This window comes from Schistosoma haematobium, chromosome 3, assembly GCF_000699445.3.
Source record: "Schistosoma haematobium chromosome 3, whole genome shotgun sequence".
Classification (NCBI taxonomy): Eukaryota; Metazoa; Platyhelminthes; class Trematoda; order Strigeidida; family Schistosomatidae; genus Schistosoma; species Schistosoma haematobium.
In genome coordinates, this window is record NC_067198.1 from 35276367 (window position 1) to 35296022 (window position 19656).

A 19656-nucleotide genomic window follows, 5' to 3' on the forward strand; every position below is an offset into this window, starting at 1 on the left:
TTAAAAAGCACGAATTGAAGAAAAGATAAATGAAAATAGAAGAGAATTGTGAATTCAAATAATCATACAGAATGTAAAGTGTAAATCATAGAAATTTGTAAATGAAGTATTCAATGTATGTATTTTATGTTTTACCATCATATTGTATTATTATTATTATTACTATTACTATTATTATTATTATTATTATATAAACAAACAAACAATGGTACAAGGAGGCACCAAAAAGATATGCTCCAAATAAATCATCCGATTTTTGTGAGAGCTGGAATAATGCTCGGGTTCCCAAACCGAAGCAGTTGGTTTTCATAGAGTGCCACACCCTGAGCCTTTGATTTAAATGTCTAATCCACAAGGCAGTCTAACAACGTAAGGAGATTCAATCCCATGGTAGCTGGTGACCAATAATAGATTCATACGCTATTTGTTTCCTTAACATCCTCGATCCTATGTATACCATCGGTTTCGAACCAGGGGTATTCCAACTCCCCTAGATGGACCCTTCATATCCATAATCATTTATTAAACAATAAATTAATTATCAACCACTTGTGTTTGGAACTAGAAAACAAGGCCTAGGACAGAGTGGGTTGGAGAATGCTGGTCGCCGACCTATGCTCCATTAGGAGTAACAGGTGTAAGTAAGTAAGTAAGTAAGTAAGTAAGTAAGTAAGTAAGTAAGTAAGTAAGTAACCCACTTGTGTTCTCATTTATTATATATTTTTTTACTAAAAGGAACTGATTTACTATTCTGTTTTTTTTAATTTGTATAAATCATATGGTTCACACGTTAATTATTCGAACTGTGATTATGTATTATTCTTTTTCCTATTTAGATCATTGAATAATCAATGACTTGTTCAATCATGTGTAAATTGGATCCACTATTATTATTATTATTATTATTATTATTATTATTATTATTATTATTAGTTTAATTAAAAATGTTTGAAATCTATGCTAAATTAGGGCAAATTATTATAATCAGTATTTGTATACAATTATAAATTATTTAATTAAATATTAACTTGAAATTCATTGATTATTGAAAGTATATAATAATAATAATAAATAAATAAATAATAAACTGAATTGAGCTTCTTAAATGAGTATATAAAGTTCAATTCTATTCATTAACAATTCGCTGTTCATAGTTGTTATGGTAGATACATGTATTAAGGTACAAATTTGAAAAAAAGGGGAAAGGGAATTAGTAAACATTTATTGATTAGTTTTCATTTATGATTCTTATGTTGATCGTTATCTTTTTTTCTTTTTTTTTGGTTGTTGTTATTGTTGTTGTTGAAAAGTTACTCTTGGTAACATTATGTCTACAAATCATCCCATATGAATGTCAAATTAATGTTGTTACTAAAGGTATGTATATTAGATATTTAATTTTTTATGTATTTTAGTTGCAATTATTAATGATTAATTGAATTTTAAACATTGAATTATGGGTAGTCATTGTTAAGAATACTGTAGTTAGATAGTTGAGATCATGAGTTAATTGAAGCTAGACCATCATGGAAAACCTGGAAGCTCAATTTCGTGAATTGGTTTAAGTTAGACATTAACACTGTTGGATACTGGATCAGTAGTTTAAAGGTTAAGCGTTCGCACTCAAGAACGATAAGTCAATGGTTCAGGTCACATGAGGTGGGATCGTGGATAGGCACTGCTAAGGAGTCCCACTATAGGATGAAACGGCTGTCCAGTGCTTTCAAGTTTTTCATGGTGGTCTAGCTTCAATTGACTCATGATCTCAAGTATTAAAATTATTATAATATCCACAAGAAACCTCTTCTGATACTATTCAATATTATTATCGGTCATTTCTATAAATTATTAGTATATATTTTGTAATCATTAGAATAAAATGAACCATTATCATATTAAAATACTGAAAGCTTACAAATTTATTTTGAAGATTAACATTTTTATAACAATAACAAAACATGAATTAAGTAGTTATCTGTTGCTTGTTATGACTGATAGACCATTAGATTGATTTCATTACCAAAATACAGGCTTTTCTTTAAATTACAGTATACTTTATTTCTACATAGTTATAGTACATCATGATATGATATAAACTATTTACCCTGATATTGTATTGATATAATCAGTAATAATTGTAATGATTTGTTACTATTCGATATGAAACTTTATCAATAATTGTCGATGGAACTCGACCATGTAGGGTAGGGGATAGTTATCCATCTCAGGCAATAGAAATTGTTCGCTGAATATTGTAAGTTGAAGTTAGAAACTAACACCATTTGCTTTCATCTCGATGGCATAGAGTTTAAGCATTCTCATTTGAGACTGAGGGTCCTAGGTCCGATTTCCTATGGCAGCGGTGTGAATGCCCGTGCTAGGACGAAACACCTGTCCGGTGTTTCTAGAGTCTTAATGATGGTTTAGTTAAGATCGATCTATGACTTAAAAACTATAAAAAAATACTTTTCTGCCTAAAGGAATAATTTATCAAAATACACCTAATTTCATTGTTTTTTATTCATGTTTTGCTTTTCCATTTAGAAGTTGGTAACAGTGCTTTGTCCAATGAATCAACAAACACCTCATCAATTTCTAATCCCGTGAAATCAGTTTCACTTCATTTTTGTCGTTCAGCAAGAGGGATTAATCAGTCTGATCCGAACTCTGGTAAGTGATTGTTCTTTCATTAATAAATTCATTAAAAAAAAGTAACGAATATATAAAATAAATATTGTAATTTATCTTTATATCTGACAGTATTGTCAAATAAAAAATAATTGAATTCATGAGTCGATTTATGCTAGACCACTATAAAAAACCTGGAGACATTGGATGGCCGTTTCATCCTAGTATGGGACTCCTTAGAAGTGCACATCCACGATCCCACCTCGCGAGACTCAAACCCAGGACCTATCGGTCTCGCGTGCGAACGCCTAACCTTTAAACTACTTATCCGGCATCCAACGGTGTTAATGTCTAACTTAAACCAATGCACGAAATTGAGCTACCATCCAGTGCTTCCAGGTTTTCCATGATGGTCTAGCTTAAGTCGACTCATGAATTCAACTATTAAATTACTAGAATATCCACAAAACCCCTCTCTGAATAAAATATTTTTCATTCAAGGAAATTTATTAGTCAGATAGTAATAACATTTATTTGGAATCACCAAATATCAAGTCAAATAAAATATTACGGTCGACCATCCCGTCTACAGTTTGTAAACTAATAAATCAATAATTAGGAAGGGATGGTCCCTATAAAAACAAATCGTTTTGTGTTAGTTTGAATACCCCCGATATACACGACGTGAATTCAACCTCATAGTTACTACATAGTTGACAGTGATTGGTAATTTAAAGACAACTACTGACCTTGGTACTCGTTATGTAGAAATCAGGTTTGTTATACCCCTACACGATTATCTTCTAAGTTCTAAACAAATAAACTATTATCACCGGAGCGAGGTTTTGTGGAGATTATGGTGATTTAATAGTTGAATTCATGAGTCAATTGGTGCTAGACAATCATAGAAGACCTTGAAGCACTGGACAGCCGTTTCGTCCATGTATGGGACTCCTCAGTTATTATACCACTTATGTGTGTCCTTGAGTTTGTGTAAATAATAGTACTGTGTCTATGTGATTCATGTATCTCTTTTGTGCTTGAAAATGCTGAGTTATTTATCATTTACTGAGTTCACTATTTCTGCCACTTCATTTTACGTGCATTTCTGTTCGTCTCCTATTTTTCTCATGAATCATCGAATGTTTAAAATATGCATTCCACAAGTGATTTCTTATATGAAATTTCATATTTATGGTGTTATTAATGGGATTTGTGGATATACTATATACCAAATACGTAGAATATATATTTTACTAACATCAATGTTACTCTATCGTTATGTAGACAACCACGAGGAATAAAGTCACATATTGACAATCAAATTGTAATATGACCACTTGTCAAAGTGAACCGATTTTGCGGTAATATTTATCTAATGGTAACTTGTTTAAAGCGATAGAAAGCAAGCTTTGGTTATAGACTTTGTGCTAGTTGAGACTTGAAATAAAGGCTTATATGCATTTTTTAAGAAACTGAAGTTCTCCAGGTATTACATCACTAACTGTAACGGTTGGTGATGGGTTTTTAAATTCTGCTAAAAGCATTTGTTCTCCTTGGAATTAAAGTCTAGCTAGATAATGAGCTTCAACTACAGTAAAACCTGAATCCAGGGCTTCTATTTAATAATTTCTAACTAACTAACATAGTACTTGGTGTCTTGACTTTAGAAATTATCTAACAGTCAACGAATATAAGGTTACTCTAAGATAATTTGAAGAAACATCATTCTACTCCATATATTTTCCTTGACTATTTCCAATGTAAACTATCAATTTTAAACTTCACACACAGAACTTAATTTTCAATTTATTCTGGAACTATGATTTTTCTTAAGGTAACTATTTACTATTATTGGTGAAAGATAATTAAAATCTTAATACTGAAAATGTTATGATCTATATATTTTGGTCGACACAACTTGATAAGGTTTACCAATCAGAATCCTGTAATATTTTCTTATGGGATAAATTTACATTCTGACCATTGAAATAGAGTAGTACTCTTTAACCAGTTACACTTTCTGACCGTCAACAACTAACTTTGAGTCGAGTTTAATATGATCTTAACCCTTATTAGATTAGGAAGGGAAACATAAATATTAGAAAATATATGAGTATCATGTACTCACAAGATGTATTTCGTGGAGTTCAAGTGATAAGTCCTAACCAGTGGAGTTCAACTGTGTCAGTTGTGCGGCCGTTATTCGCGGAACACAATGGTGTACGGTCTTGCAATATCATGGATTGGTTGGAATTAGACATTAACACCAGTTGTCTATAGGTTTAGCGTTCACATGCGAGACAGAAGGTCCTGGGTTCGAGTCCCTTGTACAGGATTGTAGATGCGCACTACTGAGGAGCTCCGTACTAGGACGAGACGATCGATCAGTGCTTCCAGGTTTTCCATGATGGTCTAGCTTAAATCGACTCATGAATTCAACTATTAAATAAATATTTGTTTCTTTTTTTATCTGACTAGTACCTAAGAACACAAGTGATGTTGGATGTAATATTCCAATTGCACACTTAACTCCAAAAGGTCATGAGCTTAAGTCTATATCCATTAATTTTGACGCTAAATGTTTACCGAAACCAAATCCATGTAAGTTAACTGAGTGTAAATTATATTAATTTATGCTATCGGAAACAAATTAGTACATTAGTTATCGTTCTCATTAATTACAAATGATCTCTCCTGTTGAATTAAACATAAATTTGAGATTCGATATTGTGTGGTTGTATATATTCAAAACAGTTAGAATCTAATTTAAAACATGTTTAAAAGTTATGATCTCAACTATACATAACCTTCACAGTGATTAGTAAGTAAATGTTATAAGATTTCACTATAGAATCCATTCAAGGATCCTATCTCAATAACCGAGTTATACACAGAATCTCATACAACAATGTGAGGGATCAGTTGAAAACCATTAATTCTTTGTCAGGGAACTAGAACATACAGGAACAGTATATTTAAGGTCATTTTCAGTGCCGTAATGGAGTGATTATAATCATTTACAAGTAGAGAAAAGAAAGCAGAAACGGAGAGCACATTGAAACAATAACGATAATTATTGTGATAGGTCTACCGTTATAGATGTACTAGGCTGTTTTATGATCTGCTGTTAGGGTTAAATATTATTCATATTAGTTTAGTTTACCAGAAACGATGTAAGTGTAAAATATCTGAGGGTATGAAATTTTAATGAGTGGCTCAGTAATAATAGCGACTAAACATATAATATTCCTATAATTTCACTAGTGGAAGTTGAAAGCGATTTCAGAGGACAAGTAAATAAAGATACAAAGGACAAGTGGGCTAAATTACTTCAGAGTCCCGAAAATTTACCAGTAAAATAATTCATATAGAGAGAATGTGTTGAATAAGACAGATTCCGATTAGTGAAAAAGGATACATGAATAAACAGATAAATGTTGGACCACCATTGAAAAGCTGGAAGCAACGAACGGCCGTCTCGACCTATTATGGAACTCCTCAGTAGTGCGCATCTACAATTCTGCACACCGGACTCGAACCCAGGATTTTCGGTCTCATGCACGAACGCTTGACCTCTAGACAACTGATCTGGCATCCAGTGCTGTTAATGTCGAACTTCAACAAATCCACGAAATAGCGCCACCGTCCTGTTCTTCCAGCTTTTCAATGGTGGTCTAATATTCATCGATTCATGATCTCAATCAAGAACTTAACAGTCTCCACAACGACGACTAACATGACCACAACGCACAAACAATTAGAAAAATACAATTATGCCCAAAACGAGATTAGGGAACCGAAAAGGGTATTTCAGTGAATCATACATCAAACGAAAGCTTATGGCTTATAGAATTAGCTAAAGGCGAAAATAAATGTTAGTGTTTTAGAAGCTTTGAATTAAGCAAAATAGTCCCTCCCCCCCCCAAATCTTCCGTTGTTTGTCATAGCTTCTATGTTCCTTTGTTCACAACCACTTTTTTTCTAGTTCACTTTTTATGGTGATACTTTTTTTTCATAACAAAACGTAGTATTGCAAGGTGAAAATGTCATCAAAGTTGTCGGACATTCACTACAATCAAATGTAATCAATATGAGAAATGATACAAAATATCATTCAGCAAACATTACACATACAAAATATGATCAACCTGTCAATATACAAGCAGGTTAGTTACATCACTGATAACATTTCCATTTATTTCATTTTGTTATATGCAAAAGTTATTGACAAGAAAATTGAATCATAATTGCATTGGTAATATTTTGATCCAAATTACGTACATGAATGCAATTATCATAATTGTTATGTTCTTAGCTATACGATTGTCGCGAGAATTATGATTGACAATTTAGATATATGATGACTTATACGATCAAACTAATGACGCATACACCACTATGGACAGTTTAGAAATCCCATTTGATTCCATTTACGTCTTGCCCTGTCAGTTCAGTTCGGAACACCAATAACACCACCCACTATATGAATCATTTATTTCAGATATACTTCGTTTATATACAAGCGAAATCACATCACAACACACCATACAATGAAAAATAACAATTGTACAAGATGTAGTCGAATGTGGTTGTGAATGTGAGAAACTGTCATTGATACATGGAGAATATCTCGAGAATAGTGAGTCGTATGATAATAGTCAATAGATCAAATGGAAGCTTATAATGAATGGGCTATGTGTATATACGTATAATGAAGTCAGTTAATAGTGATACAAGAAGGATATACGTATAATATTAGTCCATAAGTATATCCTAACGGTTACCATTCATTTATTCTTGTCCAGATATAACAATATTGTCTTTAAATGATTCAGTTCAATCAATTTTTCTGAGCAATGTATCATGGAAAATACAAAATGTTGACGTAGACTTTATAGTGACTATAAGGAATAAATCTATCAAGATTCGACGATTATGCCTCATTGATAATTTTCAGCAGTTTTTCTTTACTACGTTTATGATGTATTTTGGTTTTTGCTTGTATTACAGGTTCACAATTCGATTTCCCTGTGGAAGTAAATCCTAAATCAGTTTTAGACCTCTATTCTGATATGAAAAAGAAGCGACTTGCAAAACGAATCGTAAAAAGAAAAAAAATAAGATATGGTATGTGTGAGAGCTTAATATTATGTCAAATATTTGCTTTTCCGGGAGGGGGATTTGCAGAGGGATCTAAGAATCTTCATAGTTTAAATCACAAGCTGATCTTCGCTAGACTACATTTTAAAGTCTGGAAACATTGAACGACCGTTCAAATGTAGTATGGGACTCACCAGTAGTTTGAACTTGTGACACTACCACAAGGAATCAAACCAAGGACTTTCAGTCTCGCTCTCAAACGCTTAATCTCTAGAGCACTGAGTTAGCATCTGAGGGCGTACATGTCTAAATTCAATCAATCCACTCCTTCCAGGTTTTTAGTGATGGTCTAGCTGAAATCAGTCAGTGATCTAAGCTATGAGAATATTTACTTGTTAGATAACATGAATTTTATTTCATGTGGTATTTTTAAAAATCTGATCTTGAAAAATTGTCGGACAGTCACAACGTAGAACCTGGAACGAATGTACGCCGGTTCAAGTTCCCATACCGCACTAGCATCTAGAAAGTAGATCGAAGAGAACTACTGAGTAGTGAGCTGTTCCTCTAGTTGGAAGACAAATGTCTCACCTACGCCACAAGTGACATAAGTTGGCGAAAGCCAATCGAGCCTTCTGAATTCGTGTCGAGATTTGTCGGACACCAGACCATCAGCCCTGATGAGACTCCCAATATAAGTGAAGTGGTCTATGAGCCCAATTACTTCACTCACTATCAATAACTTAGTGTGATGACGCAAGCCAATCCTGAAGTAAAATTTTACATTTGGAATCGTAATGAATTCTGAACGTTTTTACGTTGTTACTTCACCACCAATGTGGTTTAACGCTGCCTTAAGATGAATGAATACAACCATAGTCGGATACCGAAAAGTATGTCTATGTCACAAAATCTGCTGAAGAGTGAATATTTAGTCTATACATTCATGTAAAATTCTGAAGCCAGCCTGGTTTCTTCAAGTTCGCTCTTCACAACCCGAATTTTGACGTAAAAGTATTATTGAGGTGAATATTCTAGACACCATGTAAGTCAAATTGAATCCTCAGTGATTATCATATGAGGATCTTCGTCCTTTGTTATAAACTGGGATTACGTCCAGTTCATTGATTTTGGCTAAGATTTCAGTTAATCTAATTTCGAAAACAGGATAAACATCCTTAAAAACTTCAGGTGTTAGTTCATCACTCCCTGATGCTCTTCCTTGTCTTAGATTACTTATAGCCTTCTAAACCTCACTAAGAGTTGGAGGACTGACATCTATTTGCTATTCAGATTGCTCGTAGTTAGCGCGTATGGCTGGAAACAGGTTTAACTGTTCCCCAAAGTGTCCCGTCCATCGGTTTAATCTCCTGGATTGAGAGTGAATAATGACCTCATCTTTTTCTAAGATAGTTTCATTAACAGAGGGATTTTTAAACCATTTTTCTTGATAAGTCTGAACAGTCATCTACTATTAACCATTGCTGCTGTATTTTCCATCTCTTTTGCTTTCACAACCTACCGCTGCTCACGATCAATACGTAGGCCTTTTGCTAATCTACATTTAAGCTGCCTCCGCTTCTCATCGTGTTCGGAGCCAGGCGGGATGAGATTCCGAGCATCACTCATTTCACTGGATTTCAATAGAACCTACTGATTTGTTCCAACCTTTTAGTTTAAGTTAATAGTATATATCATTGCTGATTCTAAAGCGTTTTGGATATCATACCAAGTTACCTTAGGGTGGATATCGTTTTCACGGTTGACTAGCTACTTCTTTAATTGTTCTTGAAATATATTTTTAGCTTTTTCTATAAAATTCATCCTTAACTTCGTCCAAGTTGCAATCAATGGGAGCGTAGGTAGAGACAAGGAAAACGCGACGGTGTGTGTTCCTATCTTATCGAGTTCTTACTGTCCCGTTTAGTTGAATAGTGCAAAAGTGACTGTCTATAGAAACCCAGTCTAAAATAGCCTGTTCTGTTGTAGAACCTAATGCTATACCTAAACTAGTGAGACCATGGAAAGCTGTAGTGGGGTCTCTGGATAGTCGACGGGTAAATCGTGAGGGTTCTTTATAGTGACAAGGTAAGGTTAAATGAATAACTGTACGTGGATGCTGTATACGCGTTTCGGGGTGCAGCATGTACATATGGCGCAAGATTATACATTTTTAGCTAAAGAAACCCGTTTTCCTATAGGAAATAAAGTATGAATATTAAAAGCTTCAACATATACTTCGGAGAGTAGCTTCAGAAAAACAGGAATGATATTTCGTGAACTTAAATCATTAGCATTGGTGGTTTATGGTGATAAACATATGTGCTAGGGAATAGTCATAGGGGATGGAAGAATTCTTAATAAGTGAGGGAGAGATTCGATCGTCAACAATATGATCTCTGGTGCTGACAGAAGTATGAGAGCGGTTTTCATTTACCGCTTGCCCATATTATGGAACATTAATTTTTCTTGAAGGACCTGAAAAAAAGTTGAATAAGTAGTGGTCTTAGCAACCTGGGGGTGTGGCAACAGAACCCAAAGGATGACTACTTGAGGCTGGTCGCGAATTGATTTCTAATGGGAAGTTTTTAGTGTGTGAGCTCCACACTTCAGTAACATATGAATACTAAACAACCGTTAACGCTCTGAATACGGAACATTAAAATACAATAAAATGTGACAATTCTTTATTGTTTACCCCAAATATTAGAAACGGAATTATTTTGAACAAGCATACCTCAAATCATCCAACATAACTTTATTTTCGCAGTAATTATGACAATTCTATAAGCTTTTGTATTAGTTATATCCTAATGGAGTTTAGAAGTATAAACTACTGAATTTTAATTGTTTTGTCTCATTGGCTTTATGGCTGTTATAAGACCTTAACATTTTAAGCTATATAACTTCAATAGTTTCAGATGATCACTACTAGTGAAGAGTATTAAACTTTCACGAAACGGTACTTTATCGTTTTTTTTAGTATTCTTCAACTGTTATTAAATCATAAATAAAAGTAACATTCAATATTTAAAGAATCATCAATTATAAATTCACTCGGTATTGTTTACTTGAATCTTCCCATTGATGTTTAGGACTGCAACTGATCAATCTCTTTTTGGTATATGTGCGTACTGTGTGTATTGCTTCGATATTGTCTTCAGTCACAAGCATTATAAGCAAAGATCGATAATGGCTAACAATGAAATGTAGGATGCGCGTTTCATCCTACTTGGAATTCATCAGCTAGATGTACCTGAACATCAACTTTGGGATATAGGTACATCTAGCTGACGAATCCCAAGTAGGAAGAAACGTGAGTTCTGGAGGTGATTACTAACCAGCATCTATTTTTTCCTATAATCATTAATTATGTTTTGATTACTCTGTTTTTTTATATATTGTAATGCATATTCTTATTATCTGTGTATTTTATATAATTCTTTTCAAATTTGTTAATTTGATACACTTTGTTTTACTGGATAATATAAAAGGAGAAAGTGAGAACAATGATAACATGAATGTGAGAATGATTACACGACGTATTAGACGTGTTTTGGGAAAAATACATTCAGATAAAGCATCTCCAGCAGAAGCTGGTAAGTTATATTTTCATCATGGTTACTTCGTAAGTCTATTATTAATACTATTAACAATACTGAATTAAGTATCTAATTAATGTCCAACCCTCCTCCTTTATCCGGGCTTGGGACCGGCAGTAACCCCAGAGGGGCTCCAGGCGGAGTTTTTCTAATTAATGTAACTCGATCAATTAGTCCTTTATCACCAACGTAGAGCTTAGCAAAGATATGTGTTGGCCCAAGTTGCTATATCACATTAACACAATTAGACGAAATTAACGAAATGAATATTTAAGAAAACAAAAATAATGTAGTAACAATCACAAATGAGAAATACTAAACATTAAGGGTATCTTTCGAAAAGACAGGATGAAAAGATACGTTACTTACTTACCTACTTACGCCTGTTACTCCCAATGGAGCATAGACCGCCGACTAGCATTCTCCAACCCACAGTGCCTTGGGACTTGTTTCTCAGTTATGTCCCATTTTTGTTCATTTTTTTCATGTCTGTCTCCGTTTCTCGGCGTAATGTGTTCTTTGGTCTAACCAGAAAAAATTATTCAAACCATTTGAAAATGTATGTACGAAGGGATAATGGAACTCAAGAGTTAAAATGACATAAAGAATAAATGCATTTAGGCCATTTTAACCAATTTTGAGCCATGTCACTCAAAGTCACTAATAATTGATTACCATTTCCCCGAACCGATAGTTTACATCTAATAACATGCCTCAAATCTGCCGTCAATGACTTCATGGAATAATGCTGAATCCTGAATTCGCTGTATCTAGCTTACTTCCAACCTACTATCATACCATCAAACATTGCCCGTTATGGTCGACTATGCTTAGACATAATTACACTTATTCCAATCAACTCAGTCGATGAAAATTAACAATGTCAATAATCCATTTCGCATCCTTGTCTAGTTATTTACTTCTTATATAAACACTTATCACTCAATCGTTTCATGATAAGCAAAGTAATTTTTAAAAGACAAATATGATAAGACATCTAAAACCTACAGATGTCTTCTATTTGGAAAAGTCAAATAGTAGCACACACTAGTCGTCTGTCCAGTTTACCCCATCTTTTAGTTATCAAACAGATATCATGCCTTCAATAAAAGTTCATCAATTATTTACTAAGTTCTATTTTTTAAATATAAAGGCTTATCCATTTACTGTGGTACCTAAATAAACAATATTCGAAGTAAAACATGAAGATATAACTCAGTAATCCTGACATTCTAATTATCTTATATTTGTAATTAATGTCGAGATATGCATATGAATTTTGTAGTAATACTCCATATGATGTATTTTGTACATTCCACAATACATTCTTAATTATATTTCTTTGTCAGCAAATAAGTCTTTGCAGACAACAAACTCCTTTGTTCACATCTCCTACGGACACATAACACACCATCGACTATCAACATAATATAAATCGTCTCATATGCAAACTCAATCCTAATCAACCAACAATATTGATAAAAAATTCATTATATTAACGTCATTTAATGTTAACTATTAGTTGAATAAACATGCTTCATTAGTCTATATGAATTAATAGATTGATTTTAAATAAAAACCCACCTTTGTATACTTAATTCAAACAAAAAACTGATGAAATAAATAATTAATAAACATTAAACAACTACTACTGAAAACCAGGTAAAGTCGAAAAATTGTTTACTCCTAGCATAGAATCTCTCATCAGTGGAAGTCGACGAACATATGGAAGATCAGATCGGTGGACTTTTAACCTTTGATCTTCTAAGCTGAAACTCCACATAGTATACATTTAATTTTCATCATTTTGTTATATACAAAGTTAGCATCTTCTATTAGGTGTCGTGAGTAACTTTATCAATCTTGACATGGTTGAACTCCATTAGTTCTTGTTGTGATGTGATAAAATCTTCAATCAGAATACGACTTATACAATCATAAAATTGTGCCACAACAATTACGTATTGACCGGTATGAGCAGCTTAGAGTCCATATTGGTTCCTTTTCCTCCTAGCACTGCCAGTTCAGTCCAGAACACCAATAACACCTCCTACTATACAAATCGTTTATTTCAGATATACTTCGCTTATATACAAGCAAAATCACGTCACAGCACACCATACAATGAAAAATAACAATTGTACAAGATGTAGTCAAAAGTGGTTGTGATCGTGAGAAACTGTCATTGATACATGGAGAATATCTCGAGAATAGTGAGTCGTATGATAATAGTCAATAGATCAAATAGAAGTTTATAATGAAGGGAATATGTGTATATACGTATAATGAAGTCAGTTAATAGTGATACAAGAAGGATATACGTATAATATTAGTCCATATGTATATCCTAACGGTTACCATAGAACGAATACCTTTAATGCTAAATGATTTTTCTCTTTTCAAACGAACACGTTTATTACTCCAATCATAATTACATTTCAATGATTAACAATGATAATCATTAGAAATTATGTCATTGTTATTACTTGCTAGAAATTATTTCAATCCATTTTAGTGGCCTGTGGATCTGACTCCACTTAGATCGTACGAATGTTTGTTATCACTTATCCTCGTATACAATCATCGACTTAAATCACGTTAGTCAATAACGGAATTTAGATAAGTCAATTAACGAGAATGAACCTTGAATACATATATTTTGTACGTAAAGTGAGTACGATAGAACACAGCAAAAACGACGCGCAAGGGAGATGGCTGGTAAGCCAACTCCATTTCTAGCCAGGCGTTACGCAATATTTATAGGTAGACAAAATAAACTACAGACATGTGATGAGACATGGGAAGTGTATACACACATATACACTCATATAAAAAACAGTCAAGACTGATAAGCGAATAATTGACAAGGTCAACATATGACTCGAGTAGAATGAATAGATTGGTTTGTCCAAAACCTAGAATAAGGATATATTAGGGGCTTAAAATAATGACTGACACTACACCATATCATATTAAATATATTTGATGTCATTCAATTTATTATTCTTGTATCGTTATTTTTACCTTAAACAAGATAATAAAAGGACTGTAGTGAAAATAAAACGAAAAGACATTACGACAGTTGACAATGATGATACATTAAAAGATTGGAAAAGTTTAATTCGTAGAAAGAAAGATGATATGAAACGTGTATTGATAAGTAAGTGTTTTTCAACAATTCGTTAAATAATTTGTAGTATGTCGAATAGCGACAATGATACGTTTCTGACATTAAATGAAGAAATGCACAAGATCATCAAACGATGAAAGTTAAACATTAATGCTATTGGATAATAACTTAATGATTTATAGGTTAAACATTTACGCGCAAGATGGTCTAGTTTAGATTGATTCATGAATTGAACTATTAAAATACTATCATCTCTACAAATCCCGATATTGACAATATTTATACCCTGGATTTTTTTAGTTCCTACTTTGAATGAATCTTTTTTTTTATTTTGCCACCTTTTAAGTTGGATTTGATTAGTTCATTAACCTTAATTCACTTAGTGTATGATAGAATGTGCAGTGTCAAGAGTGGGATTCAAACCCATGCCCACAGAGTGAACTGCAACCTGAACACAGCACCTTGGACCACTCGGTCATCCTATGATAGAATGTGAGTGTTAATAAAATGGTTTAAAAAGAAGTTATTCACTATTTCATGGAATAGAATAGAATATGTAAAGTTTATTTATTATAATGATATGGTTTAAAAAGTGTTTGTTTTAGTTTAAAATCTACTTTATTATAACTTTTAGAACGGGTTAAAGCGAAAAAGCGAGATGTTAATGAACATATTGAATCTTCAAAATCTAAAGAGAGATTTATTGTACAAAAAATTAGACGTCATGTACAGAAAGAAGCAGAAGCAGCAAAGAATCGTATTCTTATTAGTGAGTTGTCATTATTATTTCCGTTTTCAGAAAAAAATATGAATAAACTTAATCATATGAGGTAATCAGTAGCTAATCCTAGACATGAGTTTTATGCCATTGGATACTTGTCACTAAGGTGTTTCTAGATTCATACAAAAATTGATACTTCTCTTTGAGTTTACTGTTTCCTAAACTAGTCATTTAATAAAGAGTTTTATTGTTGAATGATTTGGTTCATAAACCGTCACTTGATGATATTTTAGTGAAGAAGAACACACTTGGCAACAACCAAATGTATTTCAATACAACAATACATAATCTTAATAGTTGAGATCATGAGTCAATTGAAGATAGACCACCATGGAAAACCTGGAAGTACTGGACGGCCGTTTCGTCCTATTGTGGGACTCCGCAGCAGTGCGCATCCACAACCCCACCTCGCAGGATTTGAACACAGAACCTACCAGTCTCACGTGCTAGTGCTTAACCTCTAGACCATTGAGCTGGCCGGCATCCAACAGTGTTAACGTCTAACTTCAACTAATCCATGAAATTGAGCGACACATCCACCACTGACATCAGTGAGTTACTATCTCACAACAGACCCAGTTGAACTCTACTGGTCACTGCTTCTCACTAGAACTCCAGGAAATACATCTTGAAGTCAGTCACTAGTGAGCATATGTTGATTATTATAAGAAGGGGTTTCGTGAAGATTTTAGAAATTTTAATACATACTACTCATAGCTATTGATATCAGTAGCATTCACAACAATATTATATATATATAATTAAAATCCAAATAAAAAATGTAAATGGTTAATGTAAAATGTTCCATCAAAATGTAATTTAAATAATTGTAAATTCATCAAAATATATACAAGTAAACAAGCATAAATTGTGTTGTTATTTGGTTGGTTGATCAAGGTGTTTTCTTGTTGTTGTTTTTTTGCATTTAAAGGAACACGCAAAAGAAAACGTATTCGTAAATCAACATCCATGGGAAAAATAAAAGAACATTTACATAGACGAAGATGGAGAATTAGAAGACGACGAATAGGACCTCGTACGTCCAAAGATCTATATTATATATATATATATATATATATATATATATATATATATTGTTATTATTATTATTATTATTAATTATTATTATTAGTGGTTTTATTCAATGGTGCAATATAGAATTCTCAGCGCAGAGTATTTCAACAAGTTTCCGTTTGTTATTTCTTGATTGATATTGACGATAAATATTGAGTGATCGCCAATTAAATGTTAACATTTCATTCTTTTCAAGGAATATTGCCAGCCATTATGATATCTGTGATTGCATATTTTTTTAACTTGTAAGGTGAAAGGTCATAAATGTTTCACAAATGTACCTGATTAAGTTATAGGATTAATAGTCACAATGATCTGTTTAAACAAACAACGAAACAGATAACTTCGAAAACTATTTAAATGGCCGAAATAGATGGTAGCACAGATATGCAAAGAACCCGTCCGAGAAAACTAATGAAAGATAAAGTCTGAGATGACTTATTTTCTCAGAACAAAAAAATCAACAACAACCAGATAACGATGGTATTTAAAAACAATAATCAATAGTTGAAATCATGAGCCAATTGAAGCTAGATCACCACGGAAAACCTGGAAGAACTGAACGGCCGTTTCGTAATAGTATGTGACTACTCATCAGTGCTAATGCAAGAAAACACTCCCATATTGAAATAACAAAAAATCTCAAAAAAACACATCTCATAAAAAATAAATGATAAAATAAAAAAACAAGAAACTAAACAGTAACTACAAAACGGAATAGACGAAAATGTATATCAATGAATAATAATAAAATAAGTGAAAAATAATTCAGAAAGTCAGATAATATAACACCAAAATAAAAAAGGATAGATGTTAAACGGGAAGAAAAGAAACACAAATCAAAGAGCAAGGGAACGGAAGTGATTTACTAAATAAAAAAAACTAAAAAAAAGAAACAAAAACAAGATGAAAAAAAAATTAGTAACAAGGAAACATTTATTGATTGATTAGGATTAAGTTTGCATATGAGACGAATTATATTGTGTTGATAGTCGATGGTGTGTTATGTGTCCGTAGGAGATGTGAACGAAGGAGTTTGTTGTCTGCAAAGATTTATTTGCTGACACAGAATCTATCACACAGACTGACACTGACTGACTTTCCCTCTTCTCTCTTACAGGTGAAACGACAACACCTGAGGACGAATATATGAACGTGACAGACAAGTCCGGAAAGGTGATGGCTCGGTACAGGCGAAGGAGGAGGCGACGAGAGGGAGACGGTCAGCCAGGTAAGTTGGAATGCATTCAGTCAACACATAGTAAGTGCACTAGGTCCGACAAATGTCAATGTGTCTATGATTGTACTCGATTTTAACGAAGTGCACTTACTTGATCATGTGATTTGTATCATTGATATTATTAGCAGTAATGGAAGCAATGTTATCAGTGGTAAACGTATTAGTATTAGTAACAATAGTACTTGTACTAGCAGCATTGTTGTGATAGTATTTGGTGTTGTTTTGGTTATCGTCGTGGAAGTAGTTAGTATTTCGTAGGATTCACTTTATTGAAGGTCGTGAATTTAGCATCTGATTTTGACATTGGTAAAGTTGCTTCTAGTGATATTACTGTTGATGCTCCTGTCACTGACCATGATGAGTTTGAATTTGATTTTTTGTGTTGTGTTGAGTGAATAGTGGTGTTTGATTAGTTAGAGTGTTGTTGGAAATCGTTGTGCAAACAGTGAGATTGAGGTGAGTGGGATGTGGATGAACAGTGAGGTTGTGTTTGTGAATGACTATGTGATGGTGTGGAGTGGTGTGCATTTGCGTGACTTATGTTTGGTAAGGCTTCTTACGGAACTACGTGTTCAAGGTGATCAGTATCTGCATGTGCATGCGTGTGTCCATGTATGTATGGGGATGAGATCGAGAAAGAGGTAAGTATTGAGTCGTGTATGAGTTAAGAGTTGTGCTGTTTGTTTGCACGTGTTTCTGTGTGTGTCTGACTGAATGTATGACTGTTTGTCTGTCCGACTTTGTATCACGCACTACGACCGTGTGTTCGATGTCTTGATTATGCGATTGTGATTGACGAGTGTATCCGTGTGTGTTTGTTTGTGTGATTGTGTGAGTGGATGTTTGTGAGATTTTCTGTGTGTATTTGCGTGTGTGTGTGTGTGTTTGTGCATATGTTAATATGGTTTGCATTTTGATGGTGCTGAGTGAACGGTATTGATAGTCTGTGCAAGTGATTGCATGTTTGTATGATTGGTTAGATGTTTACACTGTTGCATGTATGAGTGTGTTTGTATTTATGAGTCTGGATGAGTGGATGAGTTGGACTGTACAGAAGAGACAGTGATATTATGTACTTGATCGATTAGAAGGCGTATTAGATCGAGTTCGATTGAGTGGATCGTTTGTTGGTTGATTAGGATTGAGTTTGCATATGAGACGAATTATATTGTGTTGATAGTCGATGGTGTGTTATGTGTCCGTAGGAGATGTGAACGAAGGAGTTTGTTGTCTGCAAAGATTTATTTGCTGACACAGAATCTATCACACAGACTGACACTGACTGACTTTCCCTCTTCTCTCTTACAGGTGAAACGACAACACCTGAGGACGAATATATGAACGTGACAGACAAGTCCGGAAAGGTGATGGCTCGGTACAGGCGAAGGAGGAGGCGACGAGAGGGAGACGGTCAGCCAGGTAAGTTGGAATGCATTCAGTCAACACATAGTAAGTGCACTAGGTCCGACAAATGTCAATGTGTCTATGATTGTACTCGATTTTAACGAAGTGCACTTACTTGATCATGTGATTTGTATCATTGATATTATTAGCAGTAATGGAAGCAATGTTATCAGTGGTAAACGTATTAGTATTAGTAACAATAGTACTTGTACTAGCAGCATTGTTGTGATAGTATTTGGTGTTGTTTTGGTTATCGTCGTGGAAGTAGTTAGTATTTCGTAGGATTCACTTTATTGAAGGTCGTGAATTTAGCATCTGATTTTGACATTGGTAAAGTTGCTTCTAGTGATATTACTGTTGATGCTCCTGTCACTGACCATGATGAGTTTGAATTTGATTTTTTGTGTTGTGTTGAGTGAATAGTGGTGTTTGATTAGTTAGAGTGTTGTTGGAAATCGTTGTGCAAACAGTGAGATTGAGGTGAGTGGGATGTGGATGAACAGTGAGGTTGTGTTTGTGAATGACTATGTGATGGTGTGGAGTGGTGTGCATTTGCGTGACTTATGTTTGGTAAGGCTTCTTACGGAACTACGTGTTCAAGGTGATCAGTATCTGCATGTGCATGCGTGTGTCCATGTATGTATGGGGATGAGATCGAGAAAGAGGTAAGTATTGAGTCGTGTATGAGTTAAGA

The 19656-nt window shown here is 33.8% G+C and overlaps 1 protein-coding gene across 1 annotated transcript in view; it reads left to right on the plus strand.

The window, feature by feature from the left end:
- Positions 1 to 1250: 1250 nt before the first annotated feature.
- MS3_00010652 (uncharacterized protein) overlaps positions 1251 to 19656 on the plus strand; it is a gene marked incomplete at both ends in the record, with an annotated part of 31998 nt that continues 13592 nt past the window's right edge. The window contains 8 exons of the mRNA XM_051219043.1: positions 1251 to 1377; positions 2545 to 2670; positions 5110 to 5232; positions 6660 to 6797; positions 7642 to 7758; positions 11226 to 11330; positions 14368 to 14493; positions 15098 to 15232. Coding sequence (XP_051069731.1) covers positions 1251 to 1377; positions 2545 to 2670; positions 5110 to 5232; positions 6660 to 6797; positions 7642 to 7758; positions 11226 to 11330; positions 14368 to 14493; positions 15098 to 15232 — 997 coding nt within the window. The remainder of the gene's footprint in view (positions 1378 to 2544; positions 2671 to 5109; positions 5233 to 6659; positions 6798 to 7641; positions 7759 to 11225; positions 11331 to 14367; positions 14494 to 15097; positions 15233 to 19656) is intronic.